This window comes from Coccinella septempunctata, chromosome 3, assembly GCF_907165205.1.
Source record: "Coccinella septempunctata chromosome 3, icCocSept1.1, whole genome shotgun sequence".
In the NCBI taxonomy this organism is placed as follows: Eukaryota; Metazoa; Arthropoda; class Insecta; order Coleoptera; family Coccinellidae; genus Coccinella; species Coccinella septempunctata.
In genome coordinates, this window is record NC_058191.1 from 29,829,936 (window position 1) to 29,844,134 (window position 14,199).

General features: G+C 32.5%; 1 protein-coding gene across 3 annotated transcripts in view; it reads left to right on the plus strand.

Annotated features, from left to right (window-relative positions):
• The window catches only part of LOC123309369 (ATP-binding cassette sub-family G member 1), a 68,191-nt gene that overhangs the window by 26,232 nt on the left and 27,760 nt on the right, over positions 1-14,199 (plus strand). For all 3 annotated transcript variants that reach the window (XM_044892454.1, XM_044892453.1, XM_044892452.1), the window contains one exon: positions 8,790-8,907. In XM_044892454.1, the coding sequence (XP_044748389.1) occupies positions 8,790-8,907 (118 nt within the window). The remainder of the gene's footprint in view (positions 1-8,789; positions 8,908-14,199) is intronic.

The following is a 14,199-nucleotide window of genomic DNA, read 5'->3' on the forward strand; positions in this document are numbered from 1 at the left end:
GAAGGATTGGTGTTCCAGAAATGATTTGAGTTTGAATCCAAGTAAAACAGCGTGTGTTATTTTTCATACAGATAGACCTAACTTGGAATTACCATGTGAAATAATGCTGGATTGTGTATGTATTTCAGTGGATAACTCCACCATGTTCATGTGGACTGCATGGTGAAATGGAAGGTTCATATTGAATCTATGGAGAAAAGAATTAACTCTGCTATGTGCTCCATCAATGTACTGAAAAAAGTCAGTTGATGTCCACTTTGAAAACTGTTTATTTTGCAAATATTCAGTCGATTTTATCGTATGGTATAGTCTGCTGTGGAAATAGTTCATTTTCTGATAATTTATTCATCAAGCAAAAAATGGCTTTAAGACCTATGCTAGGTATGAAGTACAGGCAGTCTTGCAGAGATGTTTTCACCTTTGGTCTCCATAACATACCATAAAATATCCTTTCTATCATATTTTCGTCTCTAGAAAGTGTTTTCTTTCTGGCTTCCATATGTTGTCCGTCACAATAATGCCCGGCTTCTGAGATTTATTCATCGGAGTTAATCTATTTGATAAACTTAATGGACTGATAACTGGTGATTTTAGTTGCTGAGGCCTGCTCGGAAAGAAAAACTTCCAATAACCTTGGATTAATTTAAACCGTCTACGATGGCCTTGTGGTTTACAGGCATTTGACCTCACTTTAGTAGATACTATTCTAGTAAGAATTTGGTATTATGAGTAGTGATGGAAGGATACTGGATGGATTAATCTCTAGAAATCTACCAGTTATCTGATTGACAGTTGTCAATACATTGAAGTGAACTCAGAAACTCACACATAATTAATCACAGTTTATCCATTCGTTGACGTTTTAGAACTAATATTACTGATGATGGTTATCGGCTGGGCTCAGAAACAGGGCATAAGTGTATCGTAATGAAGCGACAATCATCCAATCGACCACATAGTGTATGGTTATGTATATAGTGTGAATACACAAATATTTGTCTCAAAGTGTATAGATGTGGAAGTAGGTATATGGGAAGATTATGAAACGTATAGCGAGAATCAACCTTTATTCGAAAATCGGTGCATCATAGGAATCAAGTTAAAGAATGTTTTGCTCTAGATGTAAATTGAGGTTTTTCATAGGTACTTACACTGATATTATTTCACATCGACCGAAGTAATTGGGTTTAAGAAAGTTTCATCCCTTGTATTCTTGGTGGATACCCTTCGTCTACTCAGAGATGTCAAATTTGCAACAACACGAAGAAGTAAAATTAGGAGCTACCGAAAGTTACAATAATGCTGCTCGTGGCAGCATGAAATAATTATGTCTTCCAAGTCAGCTTACAAAATTGTTGATGTGAAAAGAGTTTAAGTTGGTTAGGTTTTTGAGCGTTTCTCGATACTTCTCATGAATTTTCTCTCCTAGCAAGTATATAAAACCGGAAAAATTTCAAAAATTGCCATTTGTAGAAATTGTTGGGAATGAATAAAGAAAGAAATAGCGAATAAATTGAATTATTAAATAATTGTTCCATTTGTATGCACGTTCAAGCCATATGCGCAAACTGCACAATCTGTCATATTAGTTTGTGCAAGCCGCATCCTCATTGAACGTGTGAAAGAAGAAGTAAAATTTGTTCAGGCCGAATCGATTGGCTTGTAGAGTCTGCCATGGACAGAAAATCGGCTTCAGATCAGTAAGTTCGAATGAGCGCCTGAACTCACAAACCAGTTGCCGTGTCAACGGGCATTCTGAAATTTTTTGTCAATATGGTCTTTTTGGTGTTCACAGATTTTACTTCATAGGAATATTTATAAACTCTCCCCCTTTTCGAATTAGAAGAACAGTAAGAACACTTCACTGACAAGAACGGATGTCACCCGCATGAACTGTGCAATCTTATACAATAGCTTCATGAAAAAAATTATTACAAAAATGAATGAGTACCTGACATTTGTAATGAAATCATCGTAAAGTTGCACCGCTATTCAATAAGGTTTTTATGAATCCTGTATTGTCAACTAACATGAATTGAAGATTCCATTGGCTACTACTCATTTTCCTGAAGGATGATTTCAAAATTACTCATACATAAACGTCACTTTTGTGCTACTTTCCATTCGGTGCTCAATCACTTAGGCCATAAAAACTCATGAAAATACTTTCATTTTATATTCGAGGACTATTGCCAATTGTTCTCCAAAGAAATGATATAAAAACATATGGATAATACGAATGAAACGCATGTTGGTTGCTGAAAAAACCATTTCTTCACTTTGAATAGGATATAGGATTCAATTATGCAACATTTCACGTGAATATTTCCCATACAGTGCTTTTAATTAATTATAAATGGCAATTGCGGAACATAAGATGCAATAGACATTCAATTTTTTCTGAAATCAGGTACGAAATTCCTTGAAAGCTCAATTCGAACTGCCTAGCATGAAAATTACTGTCCAAAGATATTTTTCAATGTTGAATTTCTGCTTACTAAATTAGAAATTTCAGGTATGACATTAAAAAACCTCTTATTATTTTGCTTCCAACTACATAAATTGAAAATGAAGGCTTTATCAAAAAATGGTGTTATTTTTCATATTCGAACTGATATAAAATGAATTTGACTGGGAAAATGTTTCGCAGTAGGTTGCAAACTCTCTATTATTTAGGTAACAATGGAATTTTTACTATTGTTCTGAAAATAATTATGCATATTGATTCCGCATTGTTTGAAAAACAAGTCAACATACTCCCACAAGTTCTCAATTATTTGTGGAAAACACGTGACAAGTCAATTACCCAAGTGGACTGACTGTCAATCTTCGTCATTTGCAAATGGTTATTCCTTTCATTATAGTCGTCATGCAATGTTTTCCACTTTTAGAAAATTTTAATTCCCGAGTCTTATTGCATGCAATATTCTGCAGATAATGTAGATGATACAGGTACCTACAACAATGTAGAAAGTGTAAGAAATGAGGTAGTTTTCTGTTGTAGAAGACCCAACTTATTGTCGAGACATTTGTTCACTAAAGAATTGGGACTGATTTCACTGGTGAAAATTGTATAGTTTATGAAAAAAATAACACTATTATGTGTCATAGTGTTGATTTTAGTATTTAGGTAGAATCGCAATACTTATTGATATATTCCCGACTAGTTAAATACCTTGAGCTTATACTTATTGCCCGATTAACGATTTGACCCACTTTCCAAAACAAAATTATTGAAACCTTTTCATTTCTCAATATATTGAAGAAGTAGCAATTGAGATTTATTGAATAGATCTCAGTTCAACTCACCTTTCGGATCGAATTTGAATATGCTATTGCCACAAAAATATTCAAACTTGTATGCTTTATTAAATTGTCTTAAGATTGCTTGCATGTCTCAATTTGTTTTATATTAAATGCTGGAAATACAGAGAGTATACCATTTCGGAATCTTAATGAAACAGGCATATTTTTCTTGCTTTGGTACTCAGGTATTATTTTTTACACCACGCTATGTTGAACTAAACGAAAAAGGAACACAGAAAATTTTAGTTTAGTTTAATGAAAATCTGTGCATGCGCCCAAAAGTCATAAATTACATTGGATAGCGCATCTATCCAAGAACCCCATTCAAAAACTGATTGAAAAAATTCCTTCATTTGGAGTCTTGCCTGCAAAACGAGTGGCAAAGGGTGTAATTTCCCCGAATTTTCGAAAATCTCCAATATCTCGAAAACTGAGGGAATTTTACTAAACATAAAACATATTATTCTGAACCGCCATAAAGTCCTCTACCCGCGGGCAACATATATTATCCATTCACTACACCACACCTTGTACACTGAAGATAATATCTATACATCATTCACTTTTATTTTAGCACTCGGTTGGCCATGGAAATTTGACACATTCCACTCTGTGTAGTAAAAAAATGTGGGGTTATGACGTTTGTAAAAACATTTTTGGGTTTTAAATCAGCGCTATGTTGTCCATTTTACGTTAAACTCTCAGTAATTACGTATTTTATCACAATGTCGAATCTCTTCGGAAAATATGAAGTCGAAAATTTGTGACGAACATAATTTCATATAAACTGATTGAAGGCATACTGAATCTAGTTATTTGCATGAAAAATACATCAATAGATCAGGTTTTTAAATATATTTTTTTTTTTGCTATGGAAGAAAATTGAATTATGGACACATAATATGTAGTAGCTTAAGTACAGTTAATGTTGATGGTTATTTTCTTTAGCTAAAGGTTGAATATGTAACATCAGTTGTAGATTTCAAAAAAATCAACCTGAAGATGAAATGCATGTTGGGAATGGGTATCTCCCGAAGGAATTAACGGATAATTACAAGAATGTTAAATCGATATCAGTTTTGTGGCAACGGCCTTATGACCTTATCGACATTGCATGAGTGCCAACCTTACTCCGTTATAGTTACAAAAACTTGAGAAAATTACTTCATGGCCAACCGAGTGCTAAAATAAAAGTCAATGGAGTTTATAATTAGTTTCAATTAAGGAATTTCACAATCAAATGTTCTCGTTACTGAAAGAAGTGATGAATAGACCCTCTATTCATCACTTTTTTTTTATAGGCCAAATTTGTTTCAAATTACTCTGGTGCAATTGAAAATGGATGCATTCAATTTTTATGTTCTAAATTACCAGTTTCAGAGGATAACTTGGAACATTGGAGTCTCCATTTTTTTTAATTTAATTGAAAAATTGATTTTTCATTCTTTGAAGTTGACAGAATGGGTTTCCTTACATGTGTTAAATTCAAAACGGTTATATCTTATCTGCCAAGCGAATCGTATGTGTTAGCATTTGCAGAATGTTCCAAGATAGCAGGTTCTACGGTAATGGTAATTTCCGGAAACGTTCAGAGCAATTACGGAACAGGTACGGTCGGAGGATCGGTCGTTAAATAATATAGCAATGGAAACTCTCTATTAACTTTCTCTCAGTGGATAAAGAAATCTATATTACACGATGTTATCGAATAATATCATCCTCCCTTAGATTTTAACGAAGGTTTTTATTTTTTCTTCATTTCACATGCACGTTTTATAATTTCTTATGTTTTATGTTTGTTTTATGTTAGCGACTTAACGAACGAAAATACTAATAGTTGAACACAAAAACTCGAAATAAATTCAATAATGAGGAGTTATTGATGATTTCCAATCTTTGTTTAATTTTTGACTTTTAGCTTATATATTTGAAATTTCGTTTTCGTCGCAGTTGTGCTTTGTATTCAACAGATGTTCAGCAAACGTAGAACTTCCAGTGCCATTGATGAAACAATTTCATTGTTCTTATATTCATTTTCTGAAACAGTCTCTGAAACAAAACCAATTAAAAAATTGAAATAATCGATTTGCTCCTGCGTAAACTCGTGCACTAATGTGTCAGGATCAAATCAGAAAAAATTGTTGCCTAACAATGAACGAAAAATGGAACTTCAAAATGATGACTTTGTTATAAATAAATAATCTTTTCGTTACGTTTCGGAGTCTATATCAGACTGCTTCATCAGGTGAATTCGGGAAAATCATTAGAATGGCACATTTTCACTTTGTCAATTGACATATGTCAACACCCGGAGACGTTGATTCATTTAATTTCGAAATTACCGGATGTCAGTTCGTTCTTTAGTAAATTAATATGCAAATACCATCTATTCCTACTCAACAATGGGCCAAATTATTATCTTGATCCGACAAAATACACGTGGAACCGATTCTTCTCATTTTTTCTGAAAGGCCATTAACATATTGATGATCAGGAACAACCAGGAAACCGTGAAGAGCAAGGAAGGTCATTCCTTATGTTAATGACCTTTCAGAGAAATGAGAAGAATCAGTCGTTTCCAAATTCAACCTAAGAAATGTTTTCAAAACTCAAAATGAATGAAAAACAAAAATGGAAAAATTGTGTTCACAAAATTTCCCCCATTTGTGGTAAAACTTATACAGGTGAGATGTCTAGACCTATCGAAATAAAAAAGCGCGAACATAAAAATAACATTAAAAATAGAGAAGTTAATATATCACAGCTGGCAGATCAAGTGTTTTTTAATACAGCAGACCACATGATGGATTGGGATAATACTAAATTTTAATGATAAAACCGGATTATTAACAAAAAATTTAAGAGTCCACGTATATTTTGTTGGATCAAGATAATAATTTGGCCAATTATTCAGTAGGAAAATATCGTATTTGGATTAATTTACCGAGGAAAGAACTGACATCCGGTAATTTCAAAATTAAATGAATCAACGTCTCAGTGTGTTAGCATTATGTCAATTGACAAACTGAAAATCTATAATTCTAAAGATTTTCACGAATTCATCTGATGAAAGGGTCTGATATAGGCTCCGAAACGTAACGAAGTTATCATTTATTTATAACAAGGTTATCATTTTGAAATTCCATTTTTGTTCATTGTCAGGCCACAATTTTTTCTATCTGATTTGCTCCAAACTAATTAGTGTAAGATTTACACAGCAGCAAATCGATTATTTAAATTTTTAATTGATTTTGTTTCAGAAACTGGGCTTGAAAACCCTAAAGAATTTCAGAAGATGCTGTGTCCTTCCAGATTAAATCTCAATCGATATATCTAATATTCATTGTTTGTTTGAAGCAGCTCTTTCGATACAATGTTGTTCAACGAAAAATACTCGAACAATATGACTCCTTCTATAGACAAAATTATTCAAAATCTTCAAAATTATTTCCTTCAAATATTTTTATTCGGTTTTTTAACATCTTTACATTCTTGTCAATCATAAAACAATCTTGGTTTCGAAAATTCTGAGGAAGGAGTGACAGAAAAAATTCAATTCACTCTTTCGTCTTCCACAGGTGATAAATCCATAATTACCTCGAAATAGACAGCTTGCTGAACCAGTAACTTATCTGAATTATCTCGACCGCATTGTTTTCGTTTCGAAACAAAAGTGTTATCTCCTCGATGACACCAAAATGGAAAATTTCAGCCCCCAATGTGAGAAGCAGCATCGCAAAAGTACCCTCCGTTTCAACGTTGTATTTTAGTTTATCTGATGTTAGTATTTGTAGACTGATATTCTTTTGTGATCATTTTTTCTTTTCCGATTTTCAGAAAATCAGATTAATATTTTAACTATTTTATTAGTTTAGGTTGTGACGCAAGTCAAGTTATTTGGTGTCTTCCATAAATGTTATTGCAAATCGTATAATTTTCATCGTATCAATACTCAATTGTGTACTCCACGAGGATAGATATTCGTTGAAGGCACTTATTCAGGTCAATTAATGTTATATCAACTACCAAGTGGGCCCCTTCAGCATTCTCTCTTGACAAATAGTAATTTTTTTCGTTCCGATAAATTGAACATGGTTGTGAGGAATTAACGAAATCAGAAATAAGTAACGGGATATTGAATGAAATAACGAAAAATATTCATTGACAATGGAGCCACAATGAATGGAAATATCAGAATGCATTACGTATCTCATAGGAGAGATAAAAGCAGGTGGATGAGTATTATCAAAGTGGAGAATAATAGGTTCAATCGAAATTTTTATGTAAATTACTATTGATTAGATACACTGATTGTGAGTTGAAACATTTTTTATTATCATTATGTAAGAAATTCTCATCATTATGGAAACATTGGAAACGATAACTATTTAGAATACAAGTGAAGAAGGCACTGATATTCTAATACGAGTCCAAAATTAAAAAACGAGCTACGCATTCGATTTTCAATCAAATATTTCCCTTAATCAAGTGACTTTGTAGTACATTTATGTTTGGCTTGAAATCTTTTATAACTGATAAGTTCCAAATGTATTTATGTATTGAGTAAGAATGGTACTTAGATGTAAATCAACATCCTGCTAAATACATTAAATTTAATCACTGTTAACCAATGAATCGCATATGAGACCCTAATAATAATGAATTCTGAAATATACAGTGTCGAAAAGCCAAATGTAATGAACTTATTATCTTGGTTGGTCTTTGACCCGTACGAATATTTCAACAGTAGATTCTTGAGGTCAAAAGAAACACTTTTTTCACTTACACTTTTTTCCGATCCGGTTCGGTTTAAACGGCCGTTGAAAAACCATTAAAAAATGTTATTTTGAGAGCTCTCTATCTCACAAACGGTTTTATCGAATGAAATGAATTTCGAAATATGGTTTTCCATTTATTTGATTAGCCTTTTTCGACAACAAGATATCACCCACGTCTTTCGGTTTTCTCATTATGACCAATACGTATCGTAAAAATACCAAAAATTCAAAGAGTTTTCGAGTAATTTGATGTTCAAAAATAAAAAAAACTAACTGTGTATGAAAATTGAGAAACTGTGTGCTTTGGCTGAATATAACTCTGTTTGAAAGATCCACAGATGTGTAGTGTCGCAGATTTAGCTAGTTAACCTGAAAGTTATTTGTTTTTCCATGGGTGGCACAGCTCATTTTGAAAACTCAATATGGAGCCGAATCGCAAATAATGATATAGGAGAAAAGTGTTTCTTTCGACAAGAATCTGCTGTTGAAATATTTGTACGATTCAAGGACTCACCCTCACTCACCGTGAAAATGAGAACCCTACCTTCAACCCCATTCGATACAGGTGTAACCCTCAAGTTTTTAAATGTTTCGGGATATTTCAAGAATCTTCACAGTAACCGAAATAATTAATTTATTCCATTTTGTCTCCACACTGATTATGAATTTTTCTTCGCCTTCTTGATCGAATATCTTTTTTTACAGAAACCAAACAAATTCTCCATGGAGTATCAGGAACATTTAAGTCTGGAGATCTTACTGTCATCATGGGACCATCTGGAGCTGGAAAATCTACGCTGCTCAATATTCTGGCAGGATTTGTGTGAGTAGATTAATTTGTTCATAAAACTCAGGTTTCTGAGTTTTGATATAAATAAAGTAATGGGAATTTGTAGTCGAACAAGGTCCTTATCAAGATTGCTCGTTGCTCCATCACAGATACTGAAATCGACATAATTTTCAAGCAAAAAATTCTAAAAATATTTTCAGTGGTGGTCTCATTCTTCGAGCTATTTCTATAACCAAACTAACATTTTTCGAAAATCACAGTAGGTATATGACATCGAAATGAAAATGAGCAGATACTTGAGTATAACTTACATTATACGCTTTTCAACTTTCTGTAATTTTCTATGAGATTATCGCCAATGAGATATTTTTAACTTACTTCATGTTATGTTATTTTTCCATCAACGTCATGAAATATGTTTGGGAAGTTCCTAATTTTCACTGCGTCATATTTGCATCTTGCATCATACAAGGAAGAGAGCCTCATTCTGTTTCACAGAGTTTGAAAGGTCAATTAAGAACGTTATGGAGAGATCTGAGAACATTTCGTGTTACACCTGAAAATGTTTGTGTGGTGAAGATTAAGTATTTCGTTGATTCATTATTGGATTATCGTTAATTAACGTCCATTCATTGATTTTCAGCTGATAGATAAACGAATTTATAATCAGAAATGATGTCGGTCACTACAAACGAACGCTTGCTGAAAATCCATTTTTCTTATTCTATCTGTTGCGTGAACACCATACTACTTTCATTTGAAACACAAAAGCTTAACTGAAATCATGTCCTGTTACTCGAGAGAGTGCAGTAATAATTTATGTGAAAGCTAGAACAAACTGCAATAATGTTGCAGTACCTATACAGGCGCATTCTGTTATAAACAATTAATTTCAAACGGTTATTATTATCGTTCGAATGAATTTTTGATTCAATATGCAGGTTATACAGGGTGTCCGGGGAGTAACTGTACATACTCATATCAGAGATAGAGTTGGACTAGCTGATTACGGATTGACTATAAAAAATTAATTTCTGGATATCCCTAGAAAGCGACAGGGTGATTTTCCAACTTCATGGAAATACTTAGACCATCATAAAATCCAAACTTACTGACGGATATTATTGAAATTTAGGAGGTTCTTGACACATGCTAAGGTTGAGTCAGAAAGATCTCAATTATTCCATTATTCCAGGGCCGGACTCATTAATCTCCATTTAAAGTGTTCAGGGTAAAAAAACACTTTGTATTTCGAATTACAAATAATTGATTAGCTTTTTTGAAAGAAGCTAAATTATGCTTCAATTTTTGGCACCGCTCAAAGTTGTCACATCAACAATTATTTTTTTATGAATTTTTTAATTTGGATAAAGTTCGAACATTGAAATTTTTTTACCTGAACAGGACATAGTCATCTTGTGCAGGTCGAAAATAAATAATAAATTTTCTTAGAAAAGTCACTGAAGGTGAAGAAGACTATAATAATTTGTTGATATACTGGGTGACCACCCCAGACGCGGATTTCACTTTGAGGGAGTAAATGAAGGTATTTTGAAAAAAAAATTGGTGATGTGTATAGGGTATACAGAAGCATATTTCAAAATTATTCTTATGTATACTGGGTGTTCGACAACAATGATATAGACCAAAGTTACACTTCTTCCAGTGAAGAGAACAGCTGATGAACAGAATAATCAACTGTTGCGATATTTTAAGAAATAATGGTGATATGATTCGAAAGGCTGTAATTATCCAATTTGAAAATTCGGCAAGAGAAATGTATACAAGCTATTGGTTTTCATTTCGAACCACTTTTGAAATATCGTTGACTCAGCAATTCATTCGTTCCTATTTTTATTTTATTAGGTACTCTTTACTGTATTTTAGTTTTTTCATTTGTTATTGTCTCGTTATTGAAGTGCTTATTAAAGCTCTGAACTTTTTTGTAAATTTTCTACTAATACATTCGCATTTTATATTCAAACATGACATTTTCAGTTTTCTTAATGGTGAAAAATTCAAATTTTCGAATTTTATCCAAATTCAAAAATTCATAAAAAAATAATTCTTGATGTGACAACTTTGAGTGATATCGAGAATTGAAGCATAATTTAGCTTCTTCCTAAAAAACGAATCAATTATTTGTCATTTGAAATACAAAGTGTTTTTTTTGCCCTGAACACTTTAAATGAATATCAATGAGTCCGGCCCTGGAATAATGAAATAATTGATATATTTCTGACTTGACCTTAGCATGTGTCAACAACCTCCCAAGTTTCAATAATATCCGTCAATAAGTTTGGATTTTATGATGGTCTAAGTATTTCCATGAAGTTGGAAAATCACCCTGTAGCTTTCTAGGGAAATCCAGAAATTAATTTTTTATAGTCAATCCGTAACCAGCTAGTCCAACTCTATCTCTGGTAAGAGTATGTACAGTTATTCCCCGGACACCCTGTATTTCTAGCTTCAAGCCGGATTTGATAAAATAGACGAAAATAGAGCACATTGTAATTGTTATAATCAACATAAGTTCAAGTGCAGCTGAAGGTTACTCTATATGTATGGCTCACAGAATCACATGATCTAAATTACTCACGCTAAATGACTCAGTAATGACGCTTTGTTTGAAAAAGGAGAGTGATGCAACCTGTTGCTCCTTCTGTAGCTATCCTAATTTACTCATCCAGATTTTCTATAAATTTTTATTTAGACTATAAAAACCATTTATTTTTGGATTTTTGGAAGAGAATTTGAAATCAAATCAACTTCACTCAGACATAAGTTCAGTTATTATTGAATTTCGTCAAATATATATCATTTAGAATTTTACAGTAGGTCCTATAACTTTTCACTTCTGTCTTGTGGTCACCACCATGCGCACACTTTTGTCGTGTCAGTGAAAGATCTCGTATGAAATCGAAAGTGAAATTCACTCTTGCGATCGCTAAAAATGAGTATGATTATTCTCTCGAAGAGGATCCAATGTAGTGAAAGTGAGCCACTTTCATTTCCTGATAGGGTATACCCAGCCGTCTTTATTGTTTGAGAAGGCTGTGGCTATACATACAGAAACCAGAAATAAATTCGAATGAATTATGAAATTAAATAATTAATATAATCTGTTAAACTGAATCTCTGGTAGTGAAAACTTCTTAATAACTGATGTATTTATCAATTTATATTTTTCTTTGGCGTATTGAATTTTAAAACTATATCAGAATGAGTAACATGCTCTTCTATCATTTGATTTTTTTTCAATAAAGAAAATTTATTGATATTTTCTTCTGCTAAACCTTGCACACGGTTCAGTAAAATAGGATTAATATTATTTTATAATCTAGTCGAATAGAACTATTTGGCATATTGACAGTTATAAATCCATATTGCAATAATGAAAATTGTATTTTACTTATTTATTCCACTTATGGAGTACATAGGTACAGGTAATTAAATACTCACAAGATGTTTTCACAGTAGATTAGAAGAAGAGAAAAATTTTCATCAGAAGTGTAAATTAAAATCAGATTTCTTAAGTCTAAATAAAACTCTACAATTTCACTAATAAACAATCAACAGTGAGAGCAATTAGCATGACAGTGGAAGCAAAACATTTCAAATTATGTACAAGCTGGTGAAAAGTTAATAAGTCGTGAGGAAGTGGTTTTTCATTATTTTCTTCAAGGAACTAGAACTATGAAAGAATAAATCTATCTTATCCTTAAATTCATTACAGTGTTCGAGCATGTTTAAATACGAATAGAATGAAGCACTCATAATTTTTGTAAAATATTTGCCACTTGTGTTTTCAGGCATTATCTTTACAGCCACGAAAAAAAAGGTCAACAAACTGTACCAAATTAGACGCTTGGAATTTCCAGATTATTGAACATCTTGTATGAAGGAAACAGAGAACGAATAAAAAAGTAAATGCTGATAATGAAAACGACCAAAAACATGTATCAACTCGAACAAAAGTTAAACATTACGCCAGGATGAAGAGGATCAAGAAAACTACGAATATAACAAAACATTCAAAAACAAAAAACAGCCGCTCAGCTCTCTTAAAAGAACAATAAAATAACTCAAACTACCAGGTACAATATTTACTCTTCAATCCAATTAATCCATTATGCCAGTCGAAATAAAACCACAGAGACTCTTGATTAATAGGATTGATGAGTTATTCTATTGTAAAGTTTTTTTAAGATAGCTGGCCGGCTGTTTTTTTGTTTCTGAATGTTTTGTTATATTAGTAGTTTTTTTGATCCTCTTCATCCGGACCTAATGTTTAACTATTGTTTGAGATAATACATGTTTTTGATCAGTTAGTTGATAATTTTTGGTGAACTCTATACCATGTAAAGATTCCTTTTAATAAATTGTAGGCTTGAAGAAGGGAGGGTCACCTTTGCGAAACGTCGCTACGAATGTGAATAAACGTTAACATCTATTTTCTTTGTCCTATTTCCTGCCACTTTTTGTCGTTTTTATTTATGAGATGGAGGACCCTTATCATTCTGACAATGCTGATAACTTGAAAATAATAGTATGATTTATTATTTGTTATGACTATTTTATTAGATCATGTGAAATACAACTGTGTTGCATTTATGTGAAATGAAAGTAAGAACAGAATGCATTGTTATGTGTGGATGGAATTCGACCTAGCACATAGTGAAGGATGAAAGAAGAAGAAGAATACAAGCATCATAAAATTTATACAAGCATCATAAAATGAAAAAACCGTGCTCTCATTTTATCGACAATCTCCAAATAGGTAAATAACTACCTACTTATACTTAATCCTCAAGGAAACCCTACATTGTCTCATTCATCTTCTTTTTTTTACGAGAATTTATTGCCATTTTCACGGAGATAGATTTCACTGCTGCAATTTAACTTTTGTTTTTTTAAAGCAAATTATGTGATACATCTGAAGAAAAGTGTCATGAGTTGAAACTGGAAAGGAGTAGGATTGCTATGTATCTAATTGTTATTCTTGTCGCTATTGGCCTTAAAAGGTTCTCATTGTTCTTAATTGTGTTGATGCTCGTACTGTCGAGGTCATTGTGAGTGTAAGGTATTATTCTACATTCAATCATTGATATTACGAATTGACCAGACTTCGGACAGGTTGATTTGAAATCGAAGAAAAACCTGTAGCAGTCTTGAAGTTTACGTTTGTTTGAATAGCATTAACCAAGACAATTCAAAAGTTGGATGCACAATTTTTCACAGAAACTAAAGTAAAAAAAGGAATACTTTTGATGGATAATTCCTTATGTTATCCTCCATAAAAGCATGTAACACAAACCGGATGAT